The sequence below is a fragment of the Xenopus laevis genome, chromosome 5L (assembly GCF_017654675.1).
Source record: "Xenopus laevis strain J_2021 chromosome 5L, Xenopus_laevis_v10.1, whole genome shotgun sequence".
Taxonomy (NCBI): domain Eukaryota; kingdom Metazoa; phylum Chordata; class Amphibia; order Anura; family Pipidae; genus Xenopus; species Xenopus laevis.
In genome coordinates, this window is record NC_054379.1 from 136314798 (window position 1) to 136341463 (window position 26666).

The window sequence follows — 26666 nt, forward strand, 5'->3', positions numbered from 1 at the left end:
ACGTCAGAATCCCGCGAGATGAGACTTGTGACGTCTGAATTAGCAGTCCGACAGCAGTCTAGGAGCTAGACGGTAACGGCGCTGTGGGATTTTTAAGCAGCGATCCGGGACTGCGGCGGGTGATAAGAAAATCGTGCGCGAGTTTAGAGGGAGTGTTAGGCGGTAAGTAGAATGTGTGTGTCCCCGAGGTGCAATGTGACCTGCTGCTGCACATCATGTTTTGTACCTGTATTTACATTCATTGCACATGCTCAGTGGCTGCAGAGTGATTTGTATACGGAATTGCAAAATCCCCCTGTCCCTTTCTGCCTCCGACTCTTACAGCAGTGATGCAGCAGTGCGCTCCTTTTCCAGTCAATACTGCTCTCATACCCACAATGCCATGCATGTGCCTCCTCATGGGCCTCTCAATCCCCTGCTTTCTCCTACATTGTTTCACACGTCAGAACCAGCAGTAGAAAGCGGCAGGGCTTTCTGTATCGGTTACATTTGCAGCTATCTCTGTAGCCAGTATATATTATATAGGGAATTGCTGCCAATTACAGGGGTTGTTCACCTTTAAATTAACTTTTAGTATGACGTACAGAGTGACATTCTGAGACAATTTGCAATTGGTTTTCATTTTTTATAATTTAAGGATTTTGCCTTATTTAGCTTTTTATGCAGCACCTCTGCAGTTTCAACAATCTGGTTGCTATGGTCCAAACTCCCCTAGCAACCATCGACAAGCCATTGGAAAGCTGCAAAGAGTCAGAAGAAAAAGACAAATAACTATAAATAATGAAGACCAATTGAAAAGTTGCTTGGAATTGGTCATTCTGTGTGATACTAAGAAGTTAACCTTAAAGGTGAACCACCCCTTTAACGTTTCTTTCATGAGGCAACAGGGAAATGTTTGGGTGTATGTCCCCTTTAACACTAATAATGTACAGGTATTAGATCTGTTATCTGGAAACCCGTTTTCTAGAAAGCTCCAAATTACAAAAAGGCTGTATGTCATAGACTCAGTTTTATCCAAATAATCCAAATTTTTAAAAATGATTTCCCTTTTCTCTGTAATAATAAAGCAGTACCTTGGGCATGATCCAAACTAAGATATAATTAATTGTTATTGGAAGCAAAACCAGCCGGTGGGGTTAATTCAATGTTTACAAGATTGGAAAACCCCAGGTAACTAGCATTCTGGATAACAGGTGCCATACCTGTACTGTATCTTTTAGACATTTATGGTTGATAATATATTAAAGCTATTTATGTAATGAATAAACAACCCCCTATTGTAAAATATAGGGATGCATCGAATCCAGGATTCGGTTCGCAATTCGGCCAGGATTCAGCCTCGAGGTCGAGGTCGAACCAAATCCGAATCCTAATTTGCATATGCAAAGGGAGGAGGGAAACCGCGTGACGTTTTGGTCACAAAACAAGAAATTAAAAAAGTTTTTTAGGCTGAATCTTTCGCGAAGTCACCAAGGAGTTCCACGGCCATGTAAAAGCATGATTCCGATGGTCATATGACAAAAGGGATGTCACTTAGCTCCCCTTATAACTGATGACATCACTAAGAGTGAATAACGTACCCCTCTTGTAAAATATAAGGATATTATAAGTCATTGAGGAGTTCCATGGCCATATAAAAACACATAGCCGAGTGTTTTTATACGGGTCATGGAACTCCGAGGTGACTTCTAATATCCTTATATTTTGCAACGGGGTACTTTATTTATTATAATACATACGTTTCCGTGAGTCGTGTGATACAAATGATTATAATCGATGACATCATTAAGCACTAAGCTTTATAAGGATGTCATTTACAGGATATTCATGGCTTTTGTGTATGTATTATATGAATGTAACTCAGTGGTAGTGTTAATATTGAAGCCATTATCTGCTCAGCCATTATTCTCCTCTATTAGAACTGTCACCCCCTAGTCTAGCACCCATCAGCAGGGAGGATGGTTACCTGTTTAAAAAGTAAATGCGTGATCGGTTGTTATGGGTTACTGGTTTCGGCCAAATATTGTTCCTTTCATTCATTACATTACCTCCAAAATGTGTCCTGTAGTTGTAGTATTTCTATGTGCACAGTGATGACTGCAATTGGCAACTGCTGCTTGTGAGAGGTGGAACAGCCGTGCCTCTGATTCCCAGTGGATTATAGGCTATGGTGCATTATGGATATGTGGAGATGAACTAGAATACGGCTGTTTATATAATGCAGTGTTGCCCTGCACTGGTAAATCTGCTGTGTTTGCTTCAGAAACACTACTATTGTTTTTATAAATAAGCTGATGTGTAGCAATGGGGGCAGCCATTCAAAGGAGAAAAGGCTCAGGTTACACAGCAGATAAGCTCTGTAGAACATAATGGTGTTATCTGTTATCCACTATTTAACCTGTGCCATATAGACTTTTTTCAATTTCCGCCATTGCTACACAGCAGCTTGTTTATATGAACTATAGTAGTGTTTCTGAAGCAAACAGATCCATTTTACCAGTGCAGGATAACAAGTTTGCTCTTAACTTCCACAGTAGGATTTTCTATTTCTATTCTGTCATGTTGCCACATTTATATTTAGTTTTACTTTTAAGGTCACCCCATTTCTCTATATCGGCTTGGACCAATTTTTGTGGGCTCCTTGAGTTAATAGGATAAAAGTCCGATTTCTTTTTTGTATCCGAATATATTATATTGGGTGTTGATTACTTTCCTTTTGTAACTCATGTAAATCGGTTAGTAAACACATATCCCTGAAATCACATAACACATTATCTTGTTCACCCCCATATGCCTCCTCTATCTGTATGTTAGTCTGGACCACATCAGTAACAATATTAGTGTCCTCCAAAGATAATATATTCCCAGCATGCAAATCTTTTATTGGTCACAAAGTAACGTTTAAGAGTTAAAGTTCTTATAATACACAAAAGCCATGAATATCCTGTAAATTATATCCTTATAAACGGTGAGTAGTGATGTCATCAGTTATAAACGGTGAGTAGTGATGTCATTTCTGTCACATGACTCACTAAAATTTGTGTATTATAATAAATAAAGTACCCCCTGTTGTAAAATATGAGGATATTAGAAGTTACCTCGGAGTTCCATGACCTGTATAAAAACACTCGGCCTTCGGCCTCGTGTTTTTATATGGTCATGAAACTCCTCGGTAACTTATAATATCCTTATATTTTACAAGAGGGGGTACTTTATTCACTATATAAACTTATTTAAAGGAAAACTATACCCCCAAAATGAATACTTAAGCAACAGATATAGTTTATATCAAATTGAATGACATATTAAAGAATCTTACCAAACTGGAATATATATTTACATAAATATTGCCCTTTTACATCTCTTGCCTTGAACCACCATATCGTGACTCTCTCTGTGCTGCCTCAGAGATCACCTGACCAGAAATACTACAACACTAACTGTAACAGGAAGAAGTGAGGAAGCAAAAGGCAGAACTGTGTTAATTGGCTCATGTGACCTTACATGTGGTTTGTATATGTGCACAGTGAATCTTACGATCTCAGGGGGCGGCCCTTATTTTTTAAAATGGCAATTTTCTATTTATGATTGATTACCCAATGGCACATACTACTAAAAAAGTATATTATTATGATAATGGTTCATTTACATGAAGCAGGGTTTTACACATGAGCTGTTTTACTCATTATCTTTTAATAGAGACCTACATTGTTTGGGGGGTATAGTTTTCCTTTAAGTCCAGTATCAAAGAGAAAATATCACAACACCTCTCCGGTATGAAATTCAAACCTTTGGACAGTACAGGTAATTCATCTTGAGTTAAAGGCTTGGATGACATATTGATAACATTACCTGTATCACAATTTGATCCCCCAGGTTGGCTGCCGACAGTTTCTGATAAAGTGGCATGGTATAGCCGCGAAACGCATCAAGCGGGCAGCCCAAGTGTGTTTTTTTGCTGCTGTAATTATGGAGATTTTAAATGAATTTTTGAATCAATTTTGACTTTTTTTAAATTTTTAACAGATGGATCTTTTGATACTTTTGTTTTTCAAATGCATGTTGGTTCATATAAAGTGATTTACATAAGCTAAGGAGCCTGCTTTATTTTCTTTAATTTGGATTATTATAAATACAATGCAGATATTGGACCTGTTATCCAGAAAGCTTGGGACCTGGGGTTTTTTAGATAAGGGCTCTATCTATAATTTGTTTCTTTCTCCATACCTTAAAGGAAAACTATTCTCAAACAATATAGGTCTCTATAAAAATATATTGCATAAAACCACTCATATGTAAAACCCTGCTTCATGTAAATAAACCATTTTCATACTAATATACTTTTTTAGTAGTATGTGCCATTGGGTAATCATAAATAGAAAATTGCCATTTTAAAAAATAAGAGCCGCCCCCTGGGATTGTTTGATTCACGGTGCACACAAACAATCCAAACAAATGATACATGTTAAGTCACATGAGCCAATTAACAGACAGAGTTGTGTCTTTTGCTTCAACACTTCTTCCTGTTACAGTTAGAGTTGTAGTATTTCTGGTCAGGTGATCTCTGAGGCAGCACACAGACATTCATGAAATGGTGGTTCAAGGCAAGAGATGTAAAAGGACAATATTTACTTAAATATATATTCCAGTTTGATAAGATTCTTTAATATGCCACTTAATTTAATATAAACTATCTGTTGCTTAAGTATTCATTTTGGGGCTATAGTTTTCCTTTAAGTCTACTGAAAATCATTTAAACATTAATTAAACCCCATAAGAATATTCAGTAAGGATTTATTATATCCTAGTTGGGATCAGGTACACGGCAGGGTTTTATTAAGAGAATAAAGGGACATTATTTTTTACATTTTTAATTATTTGAACAAAATGGACTCCATGGGGGGGCCTTCCTTTAATTCTGGATAACAGGTTTCTGGATAATGAATCCTGTACAGGTTTGGGATACATTATCCCGAAATCCATTATCCAGAAAGCTCTGAATTATGGTAAGGCTGTCTTTCATAGACTCCATTCTATCCAAATGATCCACATTTTTAAAAATGATTTCCTTTTTCTTTCCAATAATAAAACAGTACCTTGTACTTGATCCCAACTAAGATATAATTAATCCTCATTGGAAGCAAAACCAGCCTATTGAGTTTATTTAATGTTTAAATGATTTTCTAGTAGATTTCAGGTAAAGTATGGAAAGCTCCGTTATCTGGAAAAGCCCATGTCCCTAGCATTCTGAATAACAGGTCTCATACCTTTACCTGTATTCAATCTATTTTTCCCAAATATTTGTACAGTCTTTCAGTTACAGCAAAGGAGTCACCACACAGGTTACTTATTATGTTTTATGAATGATCAAATCCTAGGATAAAAATGTGTGATTCCTTAATATTCCATATGTTGTAGAGTGTGCATTTCCGTTTTGCAGAAAGGTGCCTACAGGATCCTAGGGTCCTTCTTTTATTTCCTTGCTAACAAGTATAATATTATAATTAGAAAATGACATGGAAAATGTGCTTCTTGTCCCAGATTGATAAAAAGAACTCCAGTAATTCGTACCACCACAGAAAGCTGAACTTGACACCCCACGTGTACGACAGGTAAGTGAGTTGGGGGTTCCCACATTAATTCGCAAAAGCTGTTGGTTGCACAAAAAGGTGCCTGCTTTCTTAGTTCAGCTATGGGACCTGTTATCCAGAATGCTTGGGACCTGGGGTTTCCAGCTAACTGATCTTTTCGTTATTTGGCTCTTCATACCTTAAGTCTACCAGAAAATCATGTAAACATTAAATAAACCCAACAGGCTGGTTTTACTCCCAATAAGGATTAATTATATCTTAGTTTGGATCAAGTACAAGCTACTGTTTTATTATTACAGAGAAAAAGGAAATCATTTTTAAAACTGTTGATTATTCAGATAAAATAGAGTCTATGGGAGACAGTCTTTCCGTAATTTGGAGCTTTGTAGATAACAGATTTCCAGATAACGGATCCCATACACGTATTTCATATGTAGAGGATGGGGGTGTTTATTACACAGATGCTGATTGCACAGGAGCTGCATTATGTCCTGGGGACAATGAAAAGAAAACAGAATTCTAACTATGAAGTAAAGCTTTATTTTATTACAGTCCATATTATTTAAGCAGCACACAGTACTGTGATTCCTCCACTCTCCTACCTGGTTTGTCACCTTCTGCTAATGTAAAGCCAATGGCAAACGGGTGTTTTTCTCAGCTGGTGTATATACAGTTGGGTCCATAAATATTTGGACAGACTTTTTTTTCTAGTTTTGGTTCTGTGCATTACCACAATGAATTTTAAATGAAACAACTCAGATGCAGTGCAGTCTTTCAGTTTTAATTCAGTGGGTTGAAAAAAAAGATTGCATAAAAATGTGAGGAATTAAACCTTTTTTTGACACAATCACTTCATTTCAGGGCTCAAAAGTAATTGGACAAATGAAAAAACTGAAAATAAAATGTTCATTTCTAATACTTTGTTGAAAACCCTTTGCTGGCAATGACAGACTGAAGTCTTGAACTCATGGACATCACCAGATTCTCGGTTACCTCCTTTTTAATGCTCTGCCAAAGAACAGACACAAGGGAAACACCCTGCAATGGGTTGGCTTATATATACAGTAGAGAAAAAATCAACTGCTATTAGCCTTATACTATGTGCTTGTTTAATACTGTCCACAAGAAAATGAATACTGAGCTTATAGCAAGTTAAAGTCCTCCGCAAGTATAATTTTCTAATCAGCTTCTGTGTAATCTACTGGTCATCTGCTTACAGGCAGCAAGAGTTAGCTTTCAGCATCAGCACTGATACCTGAAGAGTAGGAAAAATATGTTGGATGGGGGGGTGGGCTTTGTAGGGGATTTGTTGTGCTATTCACAATAGAGGTATGGGAACTGTTATCCAGAATGCTCCGGACCTTGGGTTTACCAGATAACGGATCTTTCAGTCATTTTAGATCTAATATGGCTACTAGAAAATCATTTAAACAAAACCCCAAAAGGCTGAATTTGCTTCTAATAAGTATAAATTATGTATTCGGTGGGATCAAGTACAAGGTATTGTTATTATTGCAGACAAAAAGAAAATCATTTTTAAAAATGTGGATAAAATGGAGTCTATGGGAGATGGCCTTTCTATAATTCAGAGCTTTGTGGAAAACGGGTTTCAGGATAACTGATCTCATACCTGTACAGCAAGCTGGGAATTTACATGACGCCGTTTTGTGCATTAAAGTGGACCTGTCACCCAGACACAAAAATCTGTATAATAAAAGTCCTTTTCAAATTAAACATGAAATCCAATTTCTATTTTTTATTTAAGCATTCATAGCTGTTGTAAGCTCATTTAAAAATCTCAGCTGTCAATCAAATATTGTCTGCCCCTCCTCTATGCCCGTGGCATAGAGGCGGGGCAGACAATTACTTTCACTTTCAATTCAGCACTTCTTAGATGTCACTGCTCCCCACACACTCCCCCGTTCTCTTTACCATTTAATTGTGTGGCCAGGGCATGGGGATGGACATCGGGTGCAAAACAAGATTCTGAGATGATGCAAGGCTTGCCTTAATAACAGTCTCCACAAAATGGCTCCTGCCTGCTTGTTATAATTTTGAAATCCCAGACTGAAGGAAACAAGATTCAAATAATTTATATAGTGTAATTAAAGTTCATTTTCCTTGACTAATCTGATAAAATAGGATTTGGAATAATTTTTTTTGGGTGACGGGTCCCCTTTAAAATTAGCAGCTCTTGGTTAACAGTATGTAGGTACCTATCCAGATTTATGTTTAACTGCTGTCTGGTCTTTCGCTAATTATTCTAATTAAAATGGTCTGTGGCACCAAAAATTATCAGTATTTATAATTAAATTTTATATATGTCTACCCAGCATCTGCAAATAGAATATTTTATTGCTAGCAGCAGTAGTTTTTTTTGTTTTTTGTTTTTTTATCACAAAGGTTTATCCTATAGGTCTTTAGATAGGTATTTAACAAATCAAAAGAGCTACTGAAGCATTTCCAGTGCATGGTAACCATATATTATATTTAAATACATATAAAAACCTTTGTTTTATTTGGGCTTTACTGGGTTTAAAGGCATGTTATACTTACTATTTATAGACCAGGAAGAAGCTTGTTTTGCACCTTTGTATGGCTTTTTATTACAACATAAAGAGGATATTCCTATGCATAAAAATGTATTAATATATTAAAAAAAAATTATATAAATAAATATATAGTGCCAGTAGTCAGGAAACTAAAGGCCATAAATTAAAAATAACCCTGCATCTGGTTTTTTTATTTATTTATTTATTTGTGATCACTATTAATCCATTTTTTTTGTTAGGATTTTATTTTGACAGTTATATACTTGCAAGAGGGTTTAAATATTTTATAAAGCTTTCCCAGTCCTAATATCAGAGGTGTCAGAGATGAAAACCTGTTCTGCATGGATCTATTGACAGTGCTAAATTTTGATTGTTTTGCTAAATAATGTAATTTTACCTGATCGTTTTTAGAATTAGTCTCTGTGTACTCGACCTACTCCATAAAAAGAACTGTTTATGTATGTACTCGACCTTTTCCTAAAAGACTTTCCTTTCCTTTTAGTGTTAAAATCATGAATCCTGTTTACAGCCCTGGTTCTTCTGGGGTACCATATGCTAATGCCAAAGGGATTGGTTATCCTGGTAAGTATAATATTGCTTTATTTTACTTCTAATTGAGTTTTAGGCCATAGTGACTGCCAATAAATGTACATCTCGCTGAACTGTGGCATTATATTTGATTCTGACGGTCCTGTGATGTTTTTGTCTAAAAAAAAAACAGACAAGTAGCAAATCGTTTTTATTTATTTACATCTTTTGGCGCATCTATTTTATCCCAGATTATTCATTTAATACCTTTATTCTATAAATTGCATCCATGTCTTTTGCAGATCATTTGCTACCTGCTTATTTATATCACCAATTAATGCCAACATGATTTCATTTCTTTTTTTTATTTTGTAGCAGTCATTTTATGTCCTATGTTTTATATCCCAGAGAAGCTCCCACAAAATCCAGCTTTGTACCTTTGTTCTCCGCTAGCTAGCTATTACTTGGGGGGCTTCTCTTCGGACATCACACATTTTTGATATTTCGAGCCATATTCCAAGAGTATCTTTTTGGATAATCATGTTTTCATTTTTTTTCTAAAGCAGGCTTCCCAATGGGCTATGCTGCAGCTGCTCCTGCATATTCTCCCAACATGTACGCTGGACCAAATCCTGCTTTCCAACCAGGTAAGGTGGTTGGTTTCTTAAAGATTTTGTTTTGGTTTTTTACATAATGGGCTAGTACACCCGTAAAAAAAAAAAATAAGGCACATTAACTTACCTAGTCGCAGTGAGCAATGTACAACTGCGTCCCGTTTGCGTTGTGTAATTTTTTGGTGTTGGCCGTAGGAGTTGCATCTGCACTGGATTCTTTAGCCACAAGTGTGCGTAAGGCACCGGAGGAATCCTGGAGCAACTGCCTGATCAAGAGGCAGTCACTCCAGGGTTCCCATGCGTCAGTAGGTGCATTAGTGCCCAATTCAGAATGGGAGGTAGGAAGGACCGAGCAGAAGAGATATTCGGGCCCACTACCAGATTAAATATTCAATCTCACACTGCCAGCTTCCAATCCATCAATTTATAGACTCGATCCTGCCCGTCCCTTTCGTGACTTCACCGTGGGCGCGCATTGGTCTACAAATACAGGGGACAGAGTGGGCCAGGATTGGGACCAGGGTTGGGAGGGAGCAGGGCGGGTCGAGGAAAACTCAACCCACACATTACTACTGAGCAACACTGAGCACAATTATATGATACAAGGAGCACATTTTGATGCAAGTACCTTTTATTAAACGTGTTTTTAGACACAACTTACTACAGGAAAAAGCACAACTTACTACAGGAAAAAGCACAAGTTGTGGACTGCACTTTCAGATGTAAAACAGTCCTTTTATAGTTAGTCAGTTTGGATGATTGGATAATTCTCAGTATGGTTGCTTCACAAGAGACTGGTTCAATTAAATATCTTGAAATCCAAGTGGAACTTCAGAAAGTCTGTCTAAAGAATGTATGGCTGTGACTGTCACCCATTGCCACAATGTTGGGCGGCACAGACCTAAAAGTGATGGGTAGAACTCCTTTCTTGCATTTGCTTTTTGCAGACCATGCGACATCAGACTACTCTGCCTAGGGAAAGAAAACCATTCTTCTGTGCCACCTAAGGTTGCAAAATATGGATTAAATATCCATGCATTAATGAAGCCTCACTAAGATATGTCTAGATAATTACTTTGAATAATTTTTGGTTATATGAATAATATGAATATACAATGCGCTAGCCAAGACTTAATTAATTTCTAACCTTAAGTAGGAAGGTAGTTGGTAGATGTATTCTGTTATAAAAGTCTATATTATGCAGTACACTGAATATATAAATGTATGGACCTTTACAGGAGAGACTTTTTATTTGCATAATTCATAAATGCCAACAATCTAATAATAAAGTCCTACTAGAATTTTTTTTGTAGTGGTCGGTACCTTATTTGGAGCTATTTTATTAGGTATAGGATAAAAATGGTTCAAGTCTATTTAGCATCTGTTTTACATCACCAATTGCTTGCTTGCTTGCAAAGCTTTTGGGACTGAAAAGAGGTAAGCAAACTCCTTACAACAGTTGTGGAATTTTTACAAGAACTAAAGCATAAAATAGATAATGTTTTGATATAGTGTTTTTTATATAGAGCGCTTACTGTATCAGTCGCAGAAGGTGTGGATTAAAAGCTTTAAAAAGACTGTAGAGCCCACAATGATTTCGGTACCCAACTAGAAGTAAGCAATGTCCAATGTCTTCGAAAACCAATAGGTTGAAAGCTTTTATCCCATGAACAGACAGAGCATTGGCTGCTCTCAGCCTTTGTGTTTTTTTCAGGCTGAGAGAAAGGGATCTGCTCAGTTTAAATGCCTCCACTTGTGTGCAGTCGAACGCAGCGCAGTGGAGCAGAGATCGACCTGAAAATGCCTGCTTTCTCATATTTGGGCCGACCTCTGCTGCGTTTGGCTGCACAAAAGCTGTTTTAGAATGGGCACAGAGCAGATCTGCATCTCTCGGGCTGTAAAAAAACTTGCAGGCTGAGAGCAGTAGAGCCAGCCCTGCATCTGCCTATAGCCTAAATTCAAACTTTGGCTGCCAATAAATAATTGATCTGCAGGTGCTGGGAAAACAGATGCAAATAAAATATTTCCCCCTTTATGGTGTTACTGGCCCAAACCTGAATTACTCAAGCACATTTTTAGAGCTAATATCTGTATTGGTCCTTCAGTGTCTGAAATATATAATGATTAGTGGGCTTAGATATTTACACCTTTAAAAATATCCTGACTGTAAAATAAAAACAAGTTTTTCATGAACTAGAAAAATCCCATCTTCTGTTCAGCAGTTCACAAAGGAAATTGTGTGCCTTGGGTTTTTTTGACTCTCACCGTTAACACTGCTTTTTAAAGTGGGATATGATGGCATTTTGAGTTATATTATACATTATAAAGCCAAGTGACCCATCTATCTGTAAGTGTGATTATCTACTGTATCTGCAATAACTTCTGTATGAAGAATCGCACACTAATGGCAGATCTAAAGGCAGGTGAAATCCCTTTAAGTACTAAAATTGTTCTTTTCAATAAATGTATATTGGAAAGCTGCTTAGAATTGTTTTTTTATTAGGCAAAATTTTATTTTGGGGTTGACTTGCCCTTTAAGGAATAAAAATTCTCTCTATATATAGTTTTTGCTCTAGCTTTGCTGGCCGCCCACAACCTTACTTAGCATAAACTCACAGTGGTGTAAACCATTTAAAACTGTGTTTTCAGACATTTTGGCTTGGTATTAGTCTAATACATGAACCTGTTAGACAGACACCCATCATGTTTTACCATCTTCCCTTTCAAGCTTTTATTTGGATTCTTGGTGATTTATACCCAGGTTTTAAAGGACCAGTAACATCAGAAAAAAAATGTAAAAAAATTCGTTAGTACACATCAAAAAATAAACACCAACACAAATAATACTTTAAAATCACAAAGCCTTTATTAAGAAATAACTTACAGAAACTGCACTTCCTGTCCTGTACAGAAAAGGCGACCATTGATCCTGCTGATCTCGATTTCTCCTCCTGGATACTCATGGATGCGATGCAGTGACTGCCCGGGCCCCCTTCCTCCTCCTATACGATGGACGATGTCGCTGATGAAGAGAAGCGGCAGCCAGCGCAGGGGGGAGAGAAACCCATTCACGAAATTAGCAATGAGCAGCTGTAGGTACAACGGCAGGATCATCTGACCCCTCCTGAGCGCATATTGAAGGAACCTGCATGAACTTTACAACCGTGTCTTGTGGCAGCGCTGCTCCAAGCCCGAGCACAACTCCCACAGTCAGGCTGTGTAAATGCTGTGTAAATGCTGTGTGCGGCATTAGTCACAGGATACAGCGCAGAATTATTCCTGCACTTGACCCAACGATTGCCGGAGCCATACGGAGCCTGACTGTGGGAGTTGTGCTCGGGCTTGGAGCAGCGCTGCCACAAGACACCGTCTGTAAAGTTCATGCAGGTTCCTTCAATATGTGCTCAGGAGGGGTCAGATGATCCTGCCGTTGTACCTACAGCTGCTCATTGCTAATTTCGTGAATGGGTTTCTCTCCCCCCTGCGCTGGCTGTCGCTTCTCTTCATCAGCGACATCATCCATCGTATAGGAGGAGGAAGGGGGCCCGGGCAGTCACTGCATCGCATCCATGAGTATCCAGGAGGAGAAATCGAGATCAGCAGGATCAATGGTCGCCTTTTCTGTACAGGACAGGAAGTGCAGTTTCTGTAAGTTATTTCTTAATAAAGGCTTTGTGATTTTAAAGTATAATTTGTGTTGGTGTTTATTTTTTATGTGTACTAACGAATTTTTTTTGATGTTACTGGTCCTTTAAGAGACTGAATTGGTTGTGTCTTACATCTTGGCAAACATTGTAAATGCACATCTTGTTGATCCGGTTTATTTTCTAGATGTTTTTAAAGGCTTTATGCCAGTGATCCCCAACCAGTAGCTCGCATGCAACATGTTTCTCACCAACCCCTCGGATGTTGCTCCCAGGGGCCTCAAAGCAGATTCTTCTTTTTGAGTTCCAGTCTTGCAGGCAAGTTTTGGTTGCATAAAAACCAGGTGTACTGCCAAACTGATCCTCCTGTAGACTGCCATTCCATTAGGGGCTACCAATAGCCAATTACAGTCCGTATTTGGTACCCCCAGGAATTTTTACATACTTATGTTGCATGGTACAACAAACCCATTCGCAGTGGTCTGGCTTCTGTGACATTGTGGGTGCTGGATGAACCTATGCAGAGGGCAGTATAACCTCTTAACATTAAAGGTTTGCTACGTTTTTCAGGCAAGATATTGGTCAGGCAGACCTGTCAGAGGACAGGTTTTTGTGTGTGTGTATGGACACCTTAACACACAAAATCTATATTAGTGATGTAATGTCCACATTGTATAATCATGCTTCCAATCAGACACCTGTATATGGTCACCTAAAGTGATTGATTCTGGGTCATGAAGTGTTTCTGCTTTCCCTAGTGGGTGCTGCACAGATGCTTTGGAGAACAGAGAAACTTCATGTCCCAGAAGCCATCCCTTTACAATGGAACAAGGCGAGTGAGGGCTTTAGTGACTGCTAGCTAAAGGAGGGTGCAGGTTTAGAAATAGACCTTGCAAGTCAGTGGCATACTATCACAATTTCTCTCAATCTGAGGAAATTATATTATAAATTTATATATGATATATATATATATAATATATATTTCTTCGTAAGGCCCTACCTATCAGTGCAGGACGACTGGGGTTAAGGTGCTCCTCTGTGGAGGCAGGACAAACTAAGAATTCTTCCTTACCCTCCTCTTCCATGACTCCACCTCCAACCCAAAGTCTGCCTCAGTTTTTTTTAGTTTGTCCTGCCTAGGAGGCAGCGTTTTTCCTTCTCCTTCAAGATTTTCAATATAGTGCGTGTGTGTGTGTGTGTGTGTGTATATATATGTAGCTATCTTGGAGGTTTTAACCTACCAAAGCCGATGTTGACTGGTCCGGTAGCCATCTTGGATCCCTCGCACTCATTCAGCGACCATCTTTGTACTCTTCAAGTACTTCGAAGAACGGCCTGTGAGACTTCCACACTACGACGTACGCGGCTTTGACGTCACCAACCGCACGAGGGTTTCATTTGCGCCATTCGTCAAGTAGTCACCACTGTTTTGATTAGCTATTCAGCGCAACTGCTCCGGAACATCGCAACTCTCCAGCAAATAAAGAGGAACAGAAATACAGCAAGCCTCAGCATGGCTTCGGCAGACAAGGTGCTCCTTTCCCTCATTGAGGATATAGATCTCCCGGATAAGCCCCGCAAGCTTAAGACTAAGGTCGGGAAACCTCATAAACCAGTTCCTAAACACAAGGACCGTTCCAGGTCTGCTTCCCCGCAATTATCAACCGCTACCACAGACCTTCCAATAAATAAGGTCATTACCAGGGCACAGGTCCATAATTTACAGGTCACACAGTTAAATATTGCGGATAGCCTGTCTGTCACTAATAATATGTTAGACCAGCACACTTCAACAGGCATATTACACCCTTCTACAGCTCAAGTACCGAGCTTACCACCACAAGATTTTACTCAATTTATGATGTGGTTTGAGTCCACCATCCAACAAACTGTAGACCAAGCCATAACAGCCTGTACACCTCAAACCACCGCCAAGTCAATAGAACTTTCCAGGCCCAGATCACCTTCTCCTTCAGGGTCGCAGTCAGATAATCAATCCTCACTACAATCAGAGGATAGTGAAGCTTGTACTTCACCTAACTAAGATTCTGCATCAGTGTTAAGTAATGCAGTTAAAAGACCCAGGGTCTTTCCAGTCTCTAAGTCAGTCACCAAAGCAGTAGATACTGAATGGGCTCACATTCCTCCAAAATTCTAATGCAGATGATCTAATGCAAAAATGTGATAGTTCAGAAAGTGGATCCTCCTATAGTCAGAATTTCAAAAAATACCACTTTACCAGCAGAGTATGCTGGATCTCTGAAGGATCCTATGGAGCGAAAGATTGATTCTGCATTGAAAAGAGACTTCCAATGTTCAGCGGCAATTTTAAGGCCGGCAGCAGCAGCCACAGTAGCGAAGACCGCTAGATATTGGTGCCAGGAACTAGTTAGTTCACCACCATCTTCAGCAGAACATCTTCAAGAGGAGCTTGACAAATTAAATCTGCATTGTCCTTTTTAGGATAATCGGCTCTGGATATATCCAAACTAGCAGCCAGAGCCTCAGCGGCTTCTATTACTGCTCAGAGAGCGTTATGGCTCCATAATTGGTCTGGGGATACGGCTTCAAAAAACAAGCTTACATTATTACAATTTTTCCGGTTCACAACTGTTTGGCTCAGATTTTAAACAAATTATAGCAGATGTCACAGGCGGCAAAGGAGCCTTCCTTCCACAGGGTAGGAAACAAAGGGGAGATTTTCATAAACAAAATTATCACCATGAAACTAGATCATTTAGTGGTAGGTCTAATGGAAATCCCAGACAGCAACCACAAGACCAACCCACCAGGCGTTTCAAACCAGCCTGGCAGTCGTCACAACGCTCCACCAGGAAACCGATCCCACCAAAAGGGCAGGATTCCTGATAGGTTCTCCAAAGTCATAGCCTTAGTACCCACAAAACACAGGTTCAGAGGCTATTACTCCAACCTTTTTTAGTTCCAAAAAAAGACGGAGGCTATCGCCCAGTACTCAACCTCCACCCACTCAAACGATTCATCTGGTACGAGCGCTTCAAAATGGAATCTCTTCCCACAACCCTAAAAGTCCTTCAGCCACAAGTATTTATGTCAAAAATGGACATAAAAGATGCGTACCTACATGTACACATTCACACAGATCATCAACGGTTCCTAAGATTCGCAATAGGCTACCAACATTTTCAATTTTGTCCAGAATCATGGATTGAGCGGAAAACTGTCGGGTACACATTTCAGCAATATATATTCCGGGAATACAGAATTGGCAAGCGGACTATTTGAGCCGTCACATATTAGATCCCGGGCAATAGCAGCTGAATCCTTCCATATTTCAAAAGATAATGGAAAGGTGGGGGACTCCAACAATGGACGTGGTGGCCACTTGTCTCAACACCCAGTTACCGTACTTACGGTAATGTCAAGAGTACACGACCCGCAAGCCATAGGAGTGGATGCACTGGTCAGTCCCTGGGTCAACAGCCTAATTTACGCCTTTCCTCCCATTTCGTTAATTCTCAGACTTCTACAAAAGAAATAGTCAGAAAGAGTTCAGACGATTGTAATAGCCCCATACTGGCCCAGACGGAGCTGGTTCGCAACTCTCTTACAATTGTCTGCAGACAAACCGTGTATTCTTCCATAGATTCCAGACCTGTTGTTTCAAGCACCGGCAATGGCGGACAATATCCAAAGACTAAATTTAGCTGCTTGGCTATTGAAATCCCAGTTATGGAGCAAACAAGGGTTTCCCCCAAAAGTGATTGAGACCCTTCTGGCGGGACACGCAAACCATCCCCTACCACAGCTTATTATAGAGTATGGAAAACGTTCACAGCGTGGAGTCAGACACGTCAACTAAACTGGTCAGACTACCAATCCATGCATGTTTTGGAGTTTTTACAAGATGCCGTGGCCATGAATCTCGGCATATCTGCACTCAAAAGTGCAGGTTCCGCACTAGCCGTACTATTTCAGAAACAATGGGCTTTACTCCCAGAAATCAAGCAATATTTTCAAGCTCTTGTACGGCTTCATCCTCCACGTAAAGAACTTGTACCACCTTGGGACCTTAATTTAGTTCTGACAGCACTTCAGAAACCTCCGTTTGAAGCTATGGCTACAGTACCTCTTCAATTGGTATCCTGCAAACTGATTTTACTAATGGCCTTATGTTCGGCCCGTAGAGTATCAGACTTGTCTGCACTGTCTTACAAAACTCTTTGGACTATTTTTTACCAAGATATGGTGGTGCTACATACATTGCTGTCGCATCTTCTTAAGGTGACTTCAGCCTTCCACATTAACCAAGAAATAGTGATTCCATCCTTTTGCCCTAAACCATCAAATCCCAAGGAAGTAGCATTGCACAAGCTAGATGCAGTTTGAGCATTAAAATTCTACTTATCCAGAACTTCAGATTTCAGGAAAACACTCACTTTTTGTTTTACATGCAGGCGCCAGAAAAGGTTTACCTGCTTCAAAAGCCACCCTAGCCAGGTGGATTGTTCAGGTAATTTCCCAAGCTTATTCCACAACAGGAAAAGATGCACCAAATCAATTAAAGGCACATTCCACTAGGAAAATGAGTACTTCCTGGGCATTCCACAACCAAGCATCCATGGATATGATTTGCAAGGCAGCAACGTGGAGCTCATTACATACTTTTTCAAAGTTTTACAAATTGGATGTACTAGCTTCCGCTGAAGCGGCCTTTGGCAGGAAGGTGTTGCAAGCAGCAGTGGCACCTAAGTAATCCTGCATATCAAGACTATAGATAGATTCCTCCCTTTTTTTGGACGGCTTTGGGACATCCCCAGTCGTCCTGCACTGACAGGTAGGGCCGTAGAGAGAGAGGATGATTTACTTACCGGAAAATCCTTTTCTTGTAGGCCCGTACTGTCAGTGCAGCCCCCACCCAATGGCAGAGGTGCCGGGTTTTGCAACGCGTCCTTAGTTAGTAGGATTCTCATCTTCTCGTTCTCCACTGGCAGACTTTGGGTTGGAGGTGCAGTCACGGAAGAAGAGGGGAAAGAAGAATTCTTAGTTTATGCTGCCTTCACAGAGGGGCAACTTAACCCCATTGATATATGATAAGATGGTGGTTTTTTTTTTTTGCATTTTTCACGTTAACCCCAACTGAATGAACCTGTGTCAAAAGGGAGTATATTTTCCCGTTCAAGGTGTTCTCCACCTTAATTAACCTTTTATACAATGTATCTTGTGTACAAACTTAAGCAGCACTGATGTAGCTGATGGTACAACAAGACCTTGAGTCTCTTTCAATTGTGTTCTGCAGCTTTCAAACGGCATGCTTTGGGGCTAGATTTTATTAAGATGATTGGTGTATAAAGCATAATGAAATAAGACCTTGGAGGGCCTGCATACAATTGTACTATTCAAATACAGTTATCTATTTTTTCCTTTTGCGACTAGATAGAGTTTTTAAACATTAGACGGGGAAATACATAATACAGGTATGGAACCTATTAACTAGAATGCTCGGTACCTGGAGTTTCCCGGGTAAGGGATCTATCCGTAATTTGGATCACTATACCTTGTCTTCTAGAAAAAAAAATAAAAAAACCTAATAGGATTGCTTTAGGGAAATAATGATACTCTCCGTTTATATGCATGCACTAAAATGCAACTTTTGTTTTCAGAGTTAGAGCATCCGTCTCATGTGTCTTCGGGTGTGCAAATGTTCATGTTCGGGCACACGTTCTCTGTTGCGAGAAACGGTGCAATTCCTTCAGGTACTTGTTTTGCTTTGTTTTTGCTTTACATTTAGTGGCTTTCGCTTAATTTTTTATGCAATAAAAAATAAAAGCAAAATATGTACCTGAGTATAATTATTTGTATATTTAGTGATAAAACCCTTTAATCATCTGGCAGATTTTTTTTTTTCATAGTAGAACATCTGTACAAAGGCTTTGCTGTAAAGCCTTGCTAATTAGCCTAGATTGATTTTATTAGAACGGAATCTATTATTCACTAACCTTTTAGTCAAAAGGTTCCAGCATTTGGCAGTACCAAACATGTTCTTAATGCCTATGCAAAATGTTGGTGAGCATATTTCACCCCTTCATGAAATGCAGCAGTGATGAAATATCTGTAAAATAAGTATTTTATTATTTCTCTTAATCCGTGCAGTAGAAGCAGCCATTGCATGGTGCCTGTATCTGGATGCAAGTCCCTGTACTGATTCTTCACAATATCCTGCCATTATGAAAAATATTCAATACTGAATTGGCATTGAATGTGCCAGTGTATTCAAGATCTTAAGTTCTAGTGAAGGACAGCTTGGTTGAGATTCTGGGAGATTTGAGCTCTGGTAAGGGCCATAAGATCAGATTCTGTGGGACTTGAGCTCTAGTGAGGGCCAGTTTGGATCAGATTCTGGTGTTGAGCTCTAGTGAGGTCTATCTGGATCAGATTCTGGGGGAGTTGGGCTCTAGTGAGGGCCAATTTGATCAGATTCTGGGAGAGTTGAGGTCTACTGATGGTCAGATTCTGGGAGAGTTGAGCTCTAGTGAGGGCCAATTTGATCAGATTCTGGGGGAGTTTAGCTCTGGTGAAGGCGCATTTGATCAGATACTGGGGCAGTTGAGCTCTAGCGATGGTCAGTTTTAATCAGATTTTGGGGGAGTTGAGCTCTAGTCAGGGCCAGTTTGGATCAGATTCTGGGAGAGTTGAGCTCTAGTGAAGGCCAGCTGGATCAGATTCTGGTGTACAAAAATAAATGTAGTGAAAGAATGGAAGCAGACACTCTGCAAAGGCTGGTAATAAAAAGTTATCGTGGTTTCTGGCTCTGGAGATGTGTGGCCACCACATACTGGAAACCATCAATTCATAATAACGTTTCAGAAACATACAGTTGTGGAATCAAGTTTAGATAATAACTATTGCAAACAGTAGCATCTCTTTTTAGAGCATATTTTATTTAAAATATATATTGTTCTAAGCATAGATTTTCAAACCAAGATATGCTAAATACTTTTCAAGCAAATATATATTAATGTTGCCATTTATTAAAGCTCTTTTTTAATGAAGGGTAACTGAGCAGTTTAAACAACAAGTAGCCATATTAAAGCTACTAATCATACATTTGCTGAGAGAGTAAAGTAATTCTGTGTGAAATGTCGAGCCTCCATTGGGCTGTGCCAAGTAACCTGCTTTACTTGAATGAAACAAGGAGCCCTGTACACACGTAATAGCCCATTGGTTCCGCTCTTTGGCAGCTCCCATTAGCTTCTGTTATCCAGAAAGCCCCAAACTACAGCCATACCTTTGTGTCTTATTTCTGAAGAATGAAAAGTGTTCATACTGGGGACTTTATAGTTCTCTAACTTACAGCGAAAGGTCCCTGTCACACGCACGATGGGCAATGTTATCAGGAACCTTTCTGTTTGTTTTTCCAGTAAGGGAGGAAAGCAACAAAGACATTGCTAGCACATATAAAGGTGCCCTGACTGGAATCCAGTGCTCTGTAAAGCAGCCATGCAACCCACTGCACAACTCTGCTGTTTTTCAACTTTCGGATGGCGTAAGCCCATTAATGAATTCTTTTTAGTTTACAGCAGACTAGCAAAAGCTTTTGCCAGAGCCTATTGCTATACGTGTGTAAATAAGGTTGTATTGGTATGTGCAAGCTTGTTTGTGATCAGTGCATAATCTGTGCAGTGAGATGAACAGAAGCCAGATGTTCACATAAGGTAAAAGTATTTCCCATGCAAGCTGCCAGGCATTGCACTTTCATGTGTTATTATGAATCCAGTATATTTTGTATGTATTTACAATTGTTGCTTCATTTCTTTTCTAGGCTACACACCCGGTACGCCATACAAAGTGTCATGTTCACCCACCAGTGGGACGGTACCACCTTATTCTTCATCCCCAAATCCTTACCAAACGGCAGTGTACCCAGTACGAAGTGCCTATCCTCAGCAGAATCCATATGCACAGGTAAAATAACCAATCCATTAAAGGGGAACCCGGCTTCCAAACCAAAATTTGATAAAGAGGCCCACATAACACAGAAACCCCTAATATACCCATCACAGTTACCTGAATAAATGCCATTTTCTATGCTGAAATCCAGCTGTTTCACAGTTCTTCTCTTTCTGCATCATTTTAAATCCTGGCAGGGAATTAGGGACTAAACACTGATGTTACAAATTGTAACTACTTCTCCACAGCTTACAGACAGCATGCAGGAACTACATAACCCACAATGCATTGACCTGTGATGTTCTGTTCCTTATTGAAATCACGTGTGTAGGGAATTGTGGGGTTTGGAGGATGCAGGCTGAGGACAGATGGCTGTTGACAAAGTAACAGTAGTCAGCCAGCTCAGCAAAGTAGTCAGACAGATCAGCAGGCGAGCTAGGCTTAGAGAACTGTTTCAAACCATTAAAAACCATAAAAAAAACACATCTGCACATTTTTTATATTTATGTATTTTTATTTTCAAATGAAAAGTTGACCTCATACACGTGTGCAAACCGGGAACACCCCGGGACACAGTTATCATTGGCATAGATAGTACGGATGCATACATATGGCAAACAAGAAAACATATCCAGCAAATTGTCAACCAAAAGGGGGAAGGGAATAAAAATAAAGGGAAAAAAAGGGGGAACATGAATGCAAGTTATAACAAGTATAGCAGAAGAGCTGTAGGTTAGGATTGTTCAGCGTAACCGCATCTGCACATTTTTAATTTATGTATATTGCAAAGTTGCTTGAAATTGTTTACTTTTCAAAAAACTTAAGTTATGTTTGTGTGGAGTTCCCCTTTAAGGCAGGCAGCATGATCTTTACACTGACCTGGTTTTTCTACAGCAGAATATTAATACTTTGATTTTAGATATTAATTGGAAATTGAAAAAAAAAAAATCTTCTGTGAACTGTGCTCAATTTATGTAGAAGGCAATAAAGGCTAGAAATCTTTGTTTTATGCTTCTATGCCAGTCCAAGGCTTCCCCAGCCCTTTAGTATTGCAGATTTGTGCCTTTGTATTATACCCCTAGTAACTCCCTATCATCTTTATTCACAGCACAAGCTCTAGGCTGCTATCAGTTACTTGAGCTTAGGTGCAATGTACACTGTAGGAATCGCTGTGCAAGGCCGATTACTAATGTAGATCCATCTAAGATGGTAACGGAGCAATCTGCCTTGCAATTGATTCAAAAATTAGCCTTCTAACCTCAGGTTCTATGGCAGATGTAGTGTTACTATATGTTAGTGTATCAGTGATTTCCAACAACTCCTGAACTTCATAGCTCCACAATAGCAACCTAGAACACAATGGCCCTGTGCAAGTTGGAATAGTTCAAAGGGCAGAGGAAGTGCAGTGATCCTTTAAACGAGTCCCTCATTCATTGCAGGTAGAATTCTATAGTTTCTATATGTATATCTGACAATTCAGCTCTACACGTGTGTTTTGAAACAAATGATCTTTCTTGGAAAATTGCTTCATTGTGTGTTTCTCCTCCCCCCCACAACCTTTATTTTCTTTACAGCAAGGGGCATACTACACACAGCCTCTGTACGCAGCACCCCCTCATGTAATTCATCACACTACTGTTGTGCAGCCCAATGGAATGCCTGCAACAATGTATCCTGCTCCAATACCACAACCCAGAGGCAATGGAGTGGCTATGGGGATGGTGGCTGGGACAACCATGGCAATGTCAGCAGGTACAGCTTTTCATACACATGTGAAGTGCTAAATGTTCCTGGTAAAAAGTACAAAGCAAGAATGGAGTTCAACTTATAATGGTTCTATAATTCTGAAAGAACAGTCTGCACTTTGCCTTTAGTGTTCTGATTACATATGGATCTTTTATTAGGGATGCACCGAATCCACTATTTTAGTATTCGCCCAAATTCCGTATCCTCGGCTGAACCAAATCCTACCCCTAATTGGCATATGTAAATTATGGAAAAGGGGAGGAAAAGAGTAAAAAAAAAAAGTAAAACATTTTTTACTCCCTTGTTTGTGGGATGAAAAGTCACATGATTTTTAGGATTCAGATTCGGCTTGGCCAGGCACTCACATTCAGCAAATCCAGCTGAAAAAGACGGAATCCTGAATGAATCCTGAACTGAATCCTTGACCGAATCCTGGATTTGGTGCATCTCTATCTATTATGCTCTGCAGAACATGAAAAAAGGAACTGTGACTGGTTTGTAGTCTCTTGGGTAGAGAAAACATTTAATACTATGTCTTTTTATGTATTCTCTTGCTTTTTAAATACAATCTTGCAAGTCTTTAAACCTGGTTTGCACTCATTGCCTTTGCGATCTGTATCAAGTTTGTGTCTTTTTTTCCTTTGTAAGGTACTTTGTTGACCAGCCACTATCCAACTCCTGTAGCTCCTCAAGTCACTATGCCAGGATATCGGACTCCAGGGACTCCAACTTATAGCTATGTCCCACCACAGTGGTGAAAAGCCTAACAGTGTAAGAAATATCTTGTTAACTTCTTCTCCTCCCTCATTCATACTTCTTTCTTTTCCTTCTGCCATCACCCCAAATCAATTTCATCCTGCTTCTTTCCCCCTGACTGACTTGGCTCCACTTGAAGGGTGAATGTTGCACATCATATGTTGAGGCCAGCTACTTCTCTTAAAAATGTCATTCTAAGCTACTTTCCTCTATACATGAAGTACACATTTTTTTGTTTTAGGTTTTTTTTGGATTCCCCTCTGGACATTGTGCACCTATATGGGGCAGTGTAGGCCACTAGATCTCCAGACCCAGATTTGTGGCTCGCGAGGGTGCCGGGCGCTAGGACCCAGCAGCCTAGGGGCGCTCAAGCCTGAAATCTGGGCTTGTATATCTCTTTCTCTGCTTGTTTTCTTGCTAGTAGAGAAAACGGTGTGTCATAGGCCTAAATGAGTCTGAGAAACTTATGTTTGAGATTACCAACAAATGAACTAATTCTTGCCAACAAATGTCCTGTCCTCCAAGATCTTCCCCTGTCCCTCAGATATCACTCACAGTAAACAACACCACCTTTCATTCCACCACACAGGCACGCTGCCTAGGAGTTATCCTGGACTTGCATCTGTCTTTTTCACCTCACATCCAAACACTTGCAAAATCTTACAATTTCTTTGTTGGCCCAGCTCCTCAGTAATTGTTTTCCTTAATGGCTGGGTGCACGCCACATCATGTGTTCACCTCCACATGCTTCTATGGAACCAAAATATGAAATTGGCAGCACTCCCAGTTGTAGAAAAAAACAGCTTTTATTCTTTTACATATATCATGGCAACAGCAGCAACGTTTCGAACCTACAATGGTCCTTTTTCAAGCTGACAAAATATATATCAGTTCAGAATCAACTGAAACACTAATTCAGTCAACATCTCCCACCTTGATTACTGCAACCTACTCCTCGCAGGTATTCTAACAAGTCTCCTTTCACAACTCCATTCTGTGCTAAATGTGGCTGCTAGACTCTTTATCTATCTCACTGCTCAACATCAGCTGCTCCCATATGCATGTACCTTCACTGGCTCCCAATCTCCTCTAGAATCAAATTCAAATTACTAACACTCACATTCAAGGCCCTTAACAATGAAGCCCCTTCCCTATATTTCATCTCTGATCTCCAAATACACTCCTTCACGCAACCATAGATCTGCTTGTGACCTTTGCCTCGCTTCTCCTCTCATCACTTCTGCTCATTCTAGTCTACAAACTTCTCTCTGCCTTCTGCTTTTCTCTAGAACTCTCTGCCTCGAGCTGTCCGACTTTCTCCTTCTTTCCAAACTTTCATGCGCTCTTTAAAGGGGTTGTTCACCTTTGAGATAACTTTTAATATGATGCAGAGATTGATCTTCTGAGACAATATGCAATTGGTTTTTTAATTATTTAGCTTTTTATTCAGCAGCTCCTAAATTTGCATTTTAAGCAATCTGGTAGCTAGGGTCCAAATTACCCTAGCAACCATTCATTGATTTGAATAAGAGACTGGAATATGAATAGGAGAGGCCTGAATAGAAAGATGAGTAATAAAAAGTAACAATAATATGTATGTAGCCTTACAGAGCGTTTGCTTTATAGAAGGGGTGAGCGACTCCCATTTGAAAGCTGCACAGAGACAGAAGAAAAAGGCAAATTTTATAACACTATAAAAAAAGAAATAATGGAAACCAATTGAAAATTTGCTTAGAATTGGCCATTCTATAACATACTAAAAGTTACCTTAAAGGTGAACCACCCCTTTAAAGACCCACCTGTTTAAAGAAGCTTATTCAATGTACCTTAATCAATCAATCATTGCTGTATCAAAAATCCTTGTTTGTCATCCACCATTTCTTCCCTGTTTGTTATAACTAAGGTAAAGCACTGCGTATCTTGTTGGCGCTATATAAATAAATGATGATGATGTTTTATAATAGAGAGTTTGCCATTATAACGTCTCATAGAGAGCCCTGAATAGCATTTGACCCTGTTTATCCTCCTGTGTAAGAAGTAAAACCATTGTATTATACACAGCTTATCTATTATCTGCTATTTAGCCTTGTGTCCTTTCTACCAATTGTTAATGTAAATGGATTTTCCCATTGGTACGGAGCAGGTTATTTATATAAACTGTAGTCGTATTTCAAGACCAAAGACTTGACTAGAGTGCATTATAGTTGCAAAATCCATTATAGTTAAATGCATACACAACAGTGATGCACAGAACAGCCTGAAAGATATGGGAACGGTGGGTCTGGCAGACAAGTAGTTAAGGGTCCTGTCGGTTCGCTGCCCATACTTGCTGCTTCTAGATATTGTTGCCTCTATATTGCTATACATTTTATGAGTGGTTTCTGTCCTCCTAACAAAGCATGGAGGCAAATGGTGGGATATGCATCTGTTTCTTTATATCCAATGTGTCTGTTTTTTGTTGCAGGTTTAAAGATGGAAGATATGCAAGCAAGTTGAGGCTTAACAGATGGTGCTGATGCTTTTAAGCCTCTAGTGAGAAGTTTCTTCCTTCTGCATTCTCTCATCACTTTGCCTAACACTAATACAGGATCTCTGAAGATTTCCATTACTTCATATCTTAACATCTTGGGCCTCTAGTGGTTGTCTTAAAACGAAAATCCTGTTTTGTGGACAGTCTTGCAATTTTTTTTTTTTTTAGCTAATTATTATGATTTAAAAAAAAAAGGGAGTACAACGTTGTTTCAGTTCATATCTAGTTGAATGCATGTCAAGTACAGAAATGACGCTTGCTCAGTTTAAAGCCGTGACATATGCAAAAACAAACATCATATGCAAAACCCAAAGGAACCGAGAGGAGCTCAGTAAGACCTTGTATTACATACGCATTGATTCTGCATGCAAGCTCCTATGATCTACAGGCAAACCTACCCATTCCAGCATGTGCATTTTTAGTGTTGCTCAGATCACATTGGAGATTGTTTTGCTAGTTCAATGATGCCATGTTTCAATAACGTGATTTCCATCCTCAAATTAGTGTAACTTTGAATTCATTCAGTCTCTAGAAATGTTGCGCTTTCATTTTTTTTTTTTTTTATGTTTCCTGGTTTTGTGTTATGATAGGAATAGTGTAGAGAATTTGTTGCCCCCATTTCTGGAGACAAAAGTTTGATGTCACCTGTTCTGTGTCTGACTTTTTCTTTTCTCCGCTACAACCATCAAGCAGATAAAATGTACAGATTGTACTGGCAACAATTTACTGTCCATGTAATAAAATACATTTATTTATAGGATTATCTTAGAAACCAA

At 39.4% G+C, this 26666-nt stretch overlaps 1 protein-coding gene across 6 annotated transcripts; it reads left to right on the plus strand.

Moving 5' to 3' along the window:
• fam168b.L (family with sequence similarity 168 member B L homeolog) lies at positions 1 to 26666 on the plus strand. Of its 6 annotated transcripts, none has more exons than XM_018263898.2 (9): positions 1 to 162; positions 5542 to 5612; positions 8646 to 8725; positions 9238 to 9318; positions 18572 to 18664; positions 20731 to 20873; positions 22433 to 22610; positions 23253 to 23375; positions 25825 to 26666. In XM_018263898.2, exons 3-8 carry the CDS (start codon positions 8656 to 8658, stop codon positions 23360 to 23362), a joined length of 675 nt encoding a protein of 224 aa, XP_018119387.1. In that variant the 5' UTR covers positions 1 to 162; positions 5542 to 5612; positions 8646 to 8655; the 3' UTR covers positions 23363 to 23375; positions 25825 to 26666. The 6 variants fall into 6 exon arrangements, with proteins under 6 accessions (XP_018119387.1, XP_041419386.1, XP_018119384.1 ...); XM_018263895.2 differs by having other exon boundaries at positions 2 to 162; positions 9235 to 9318; XM_041563452.1 differs by lacking the exon at positions 5542 to 5612.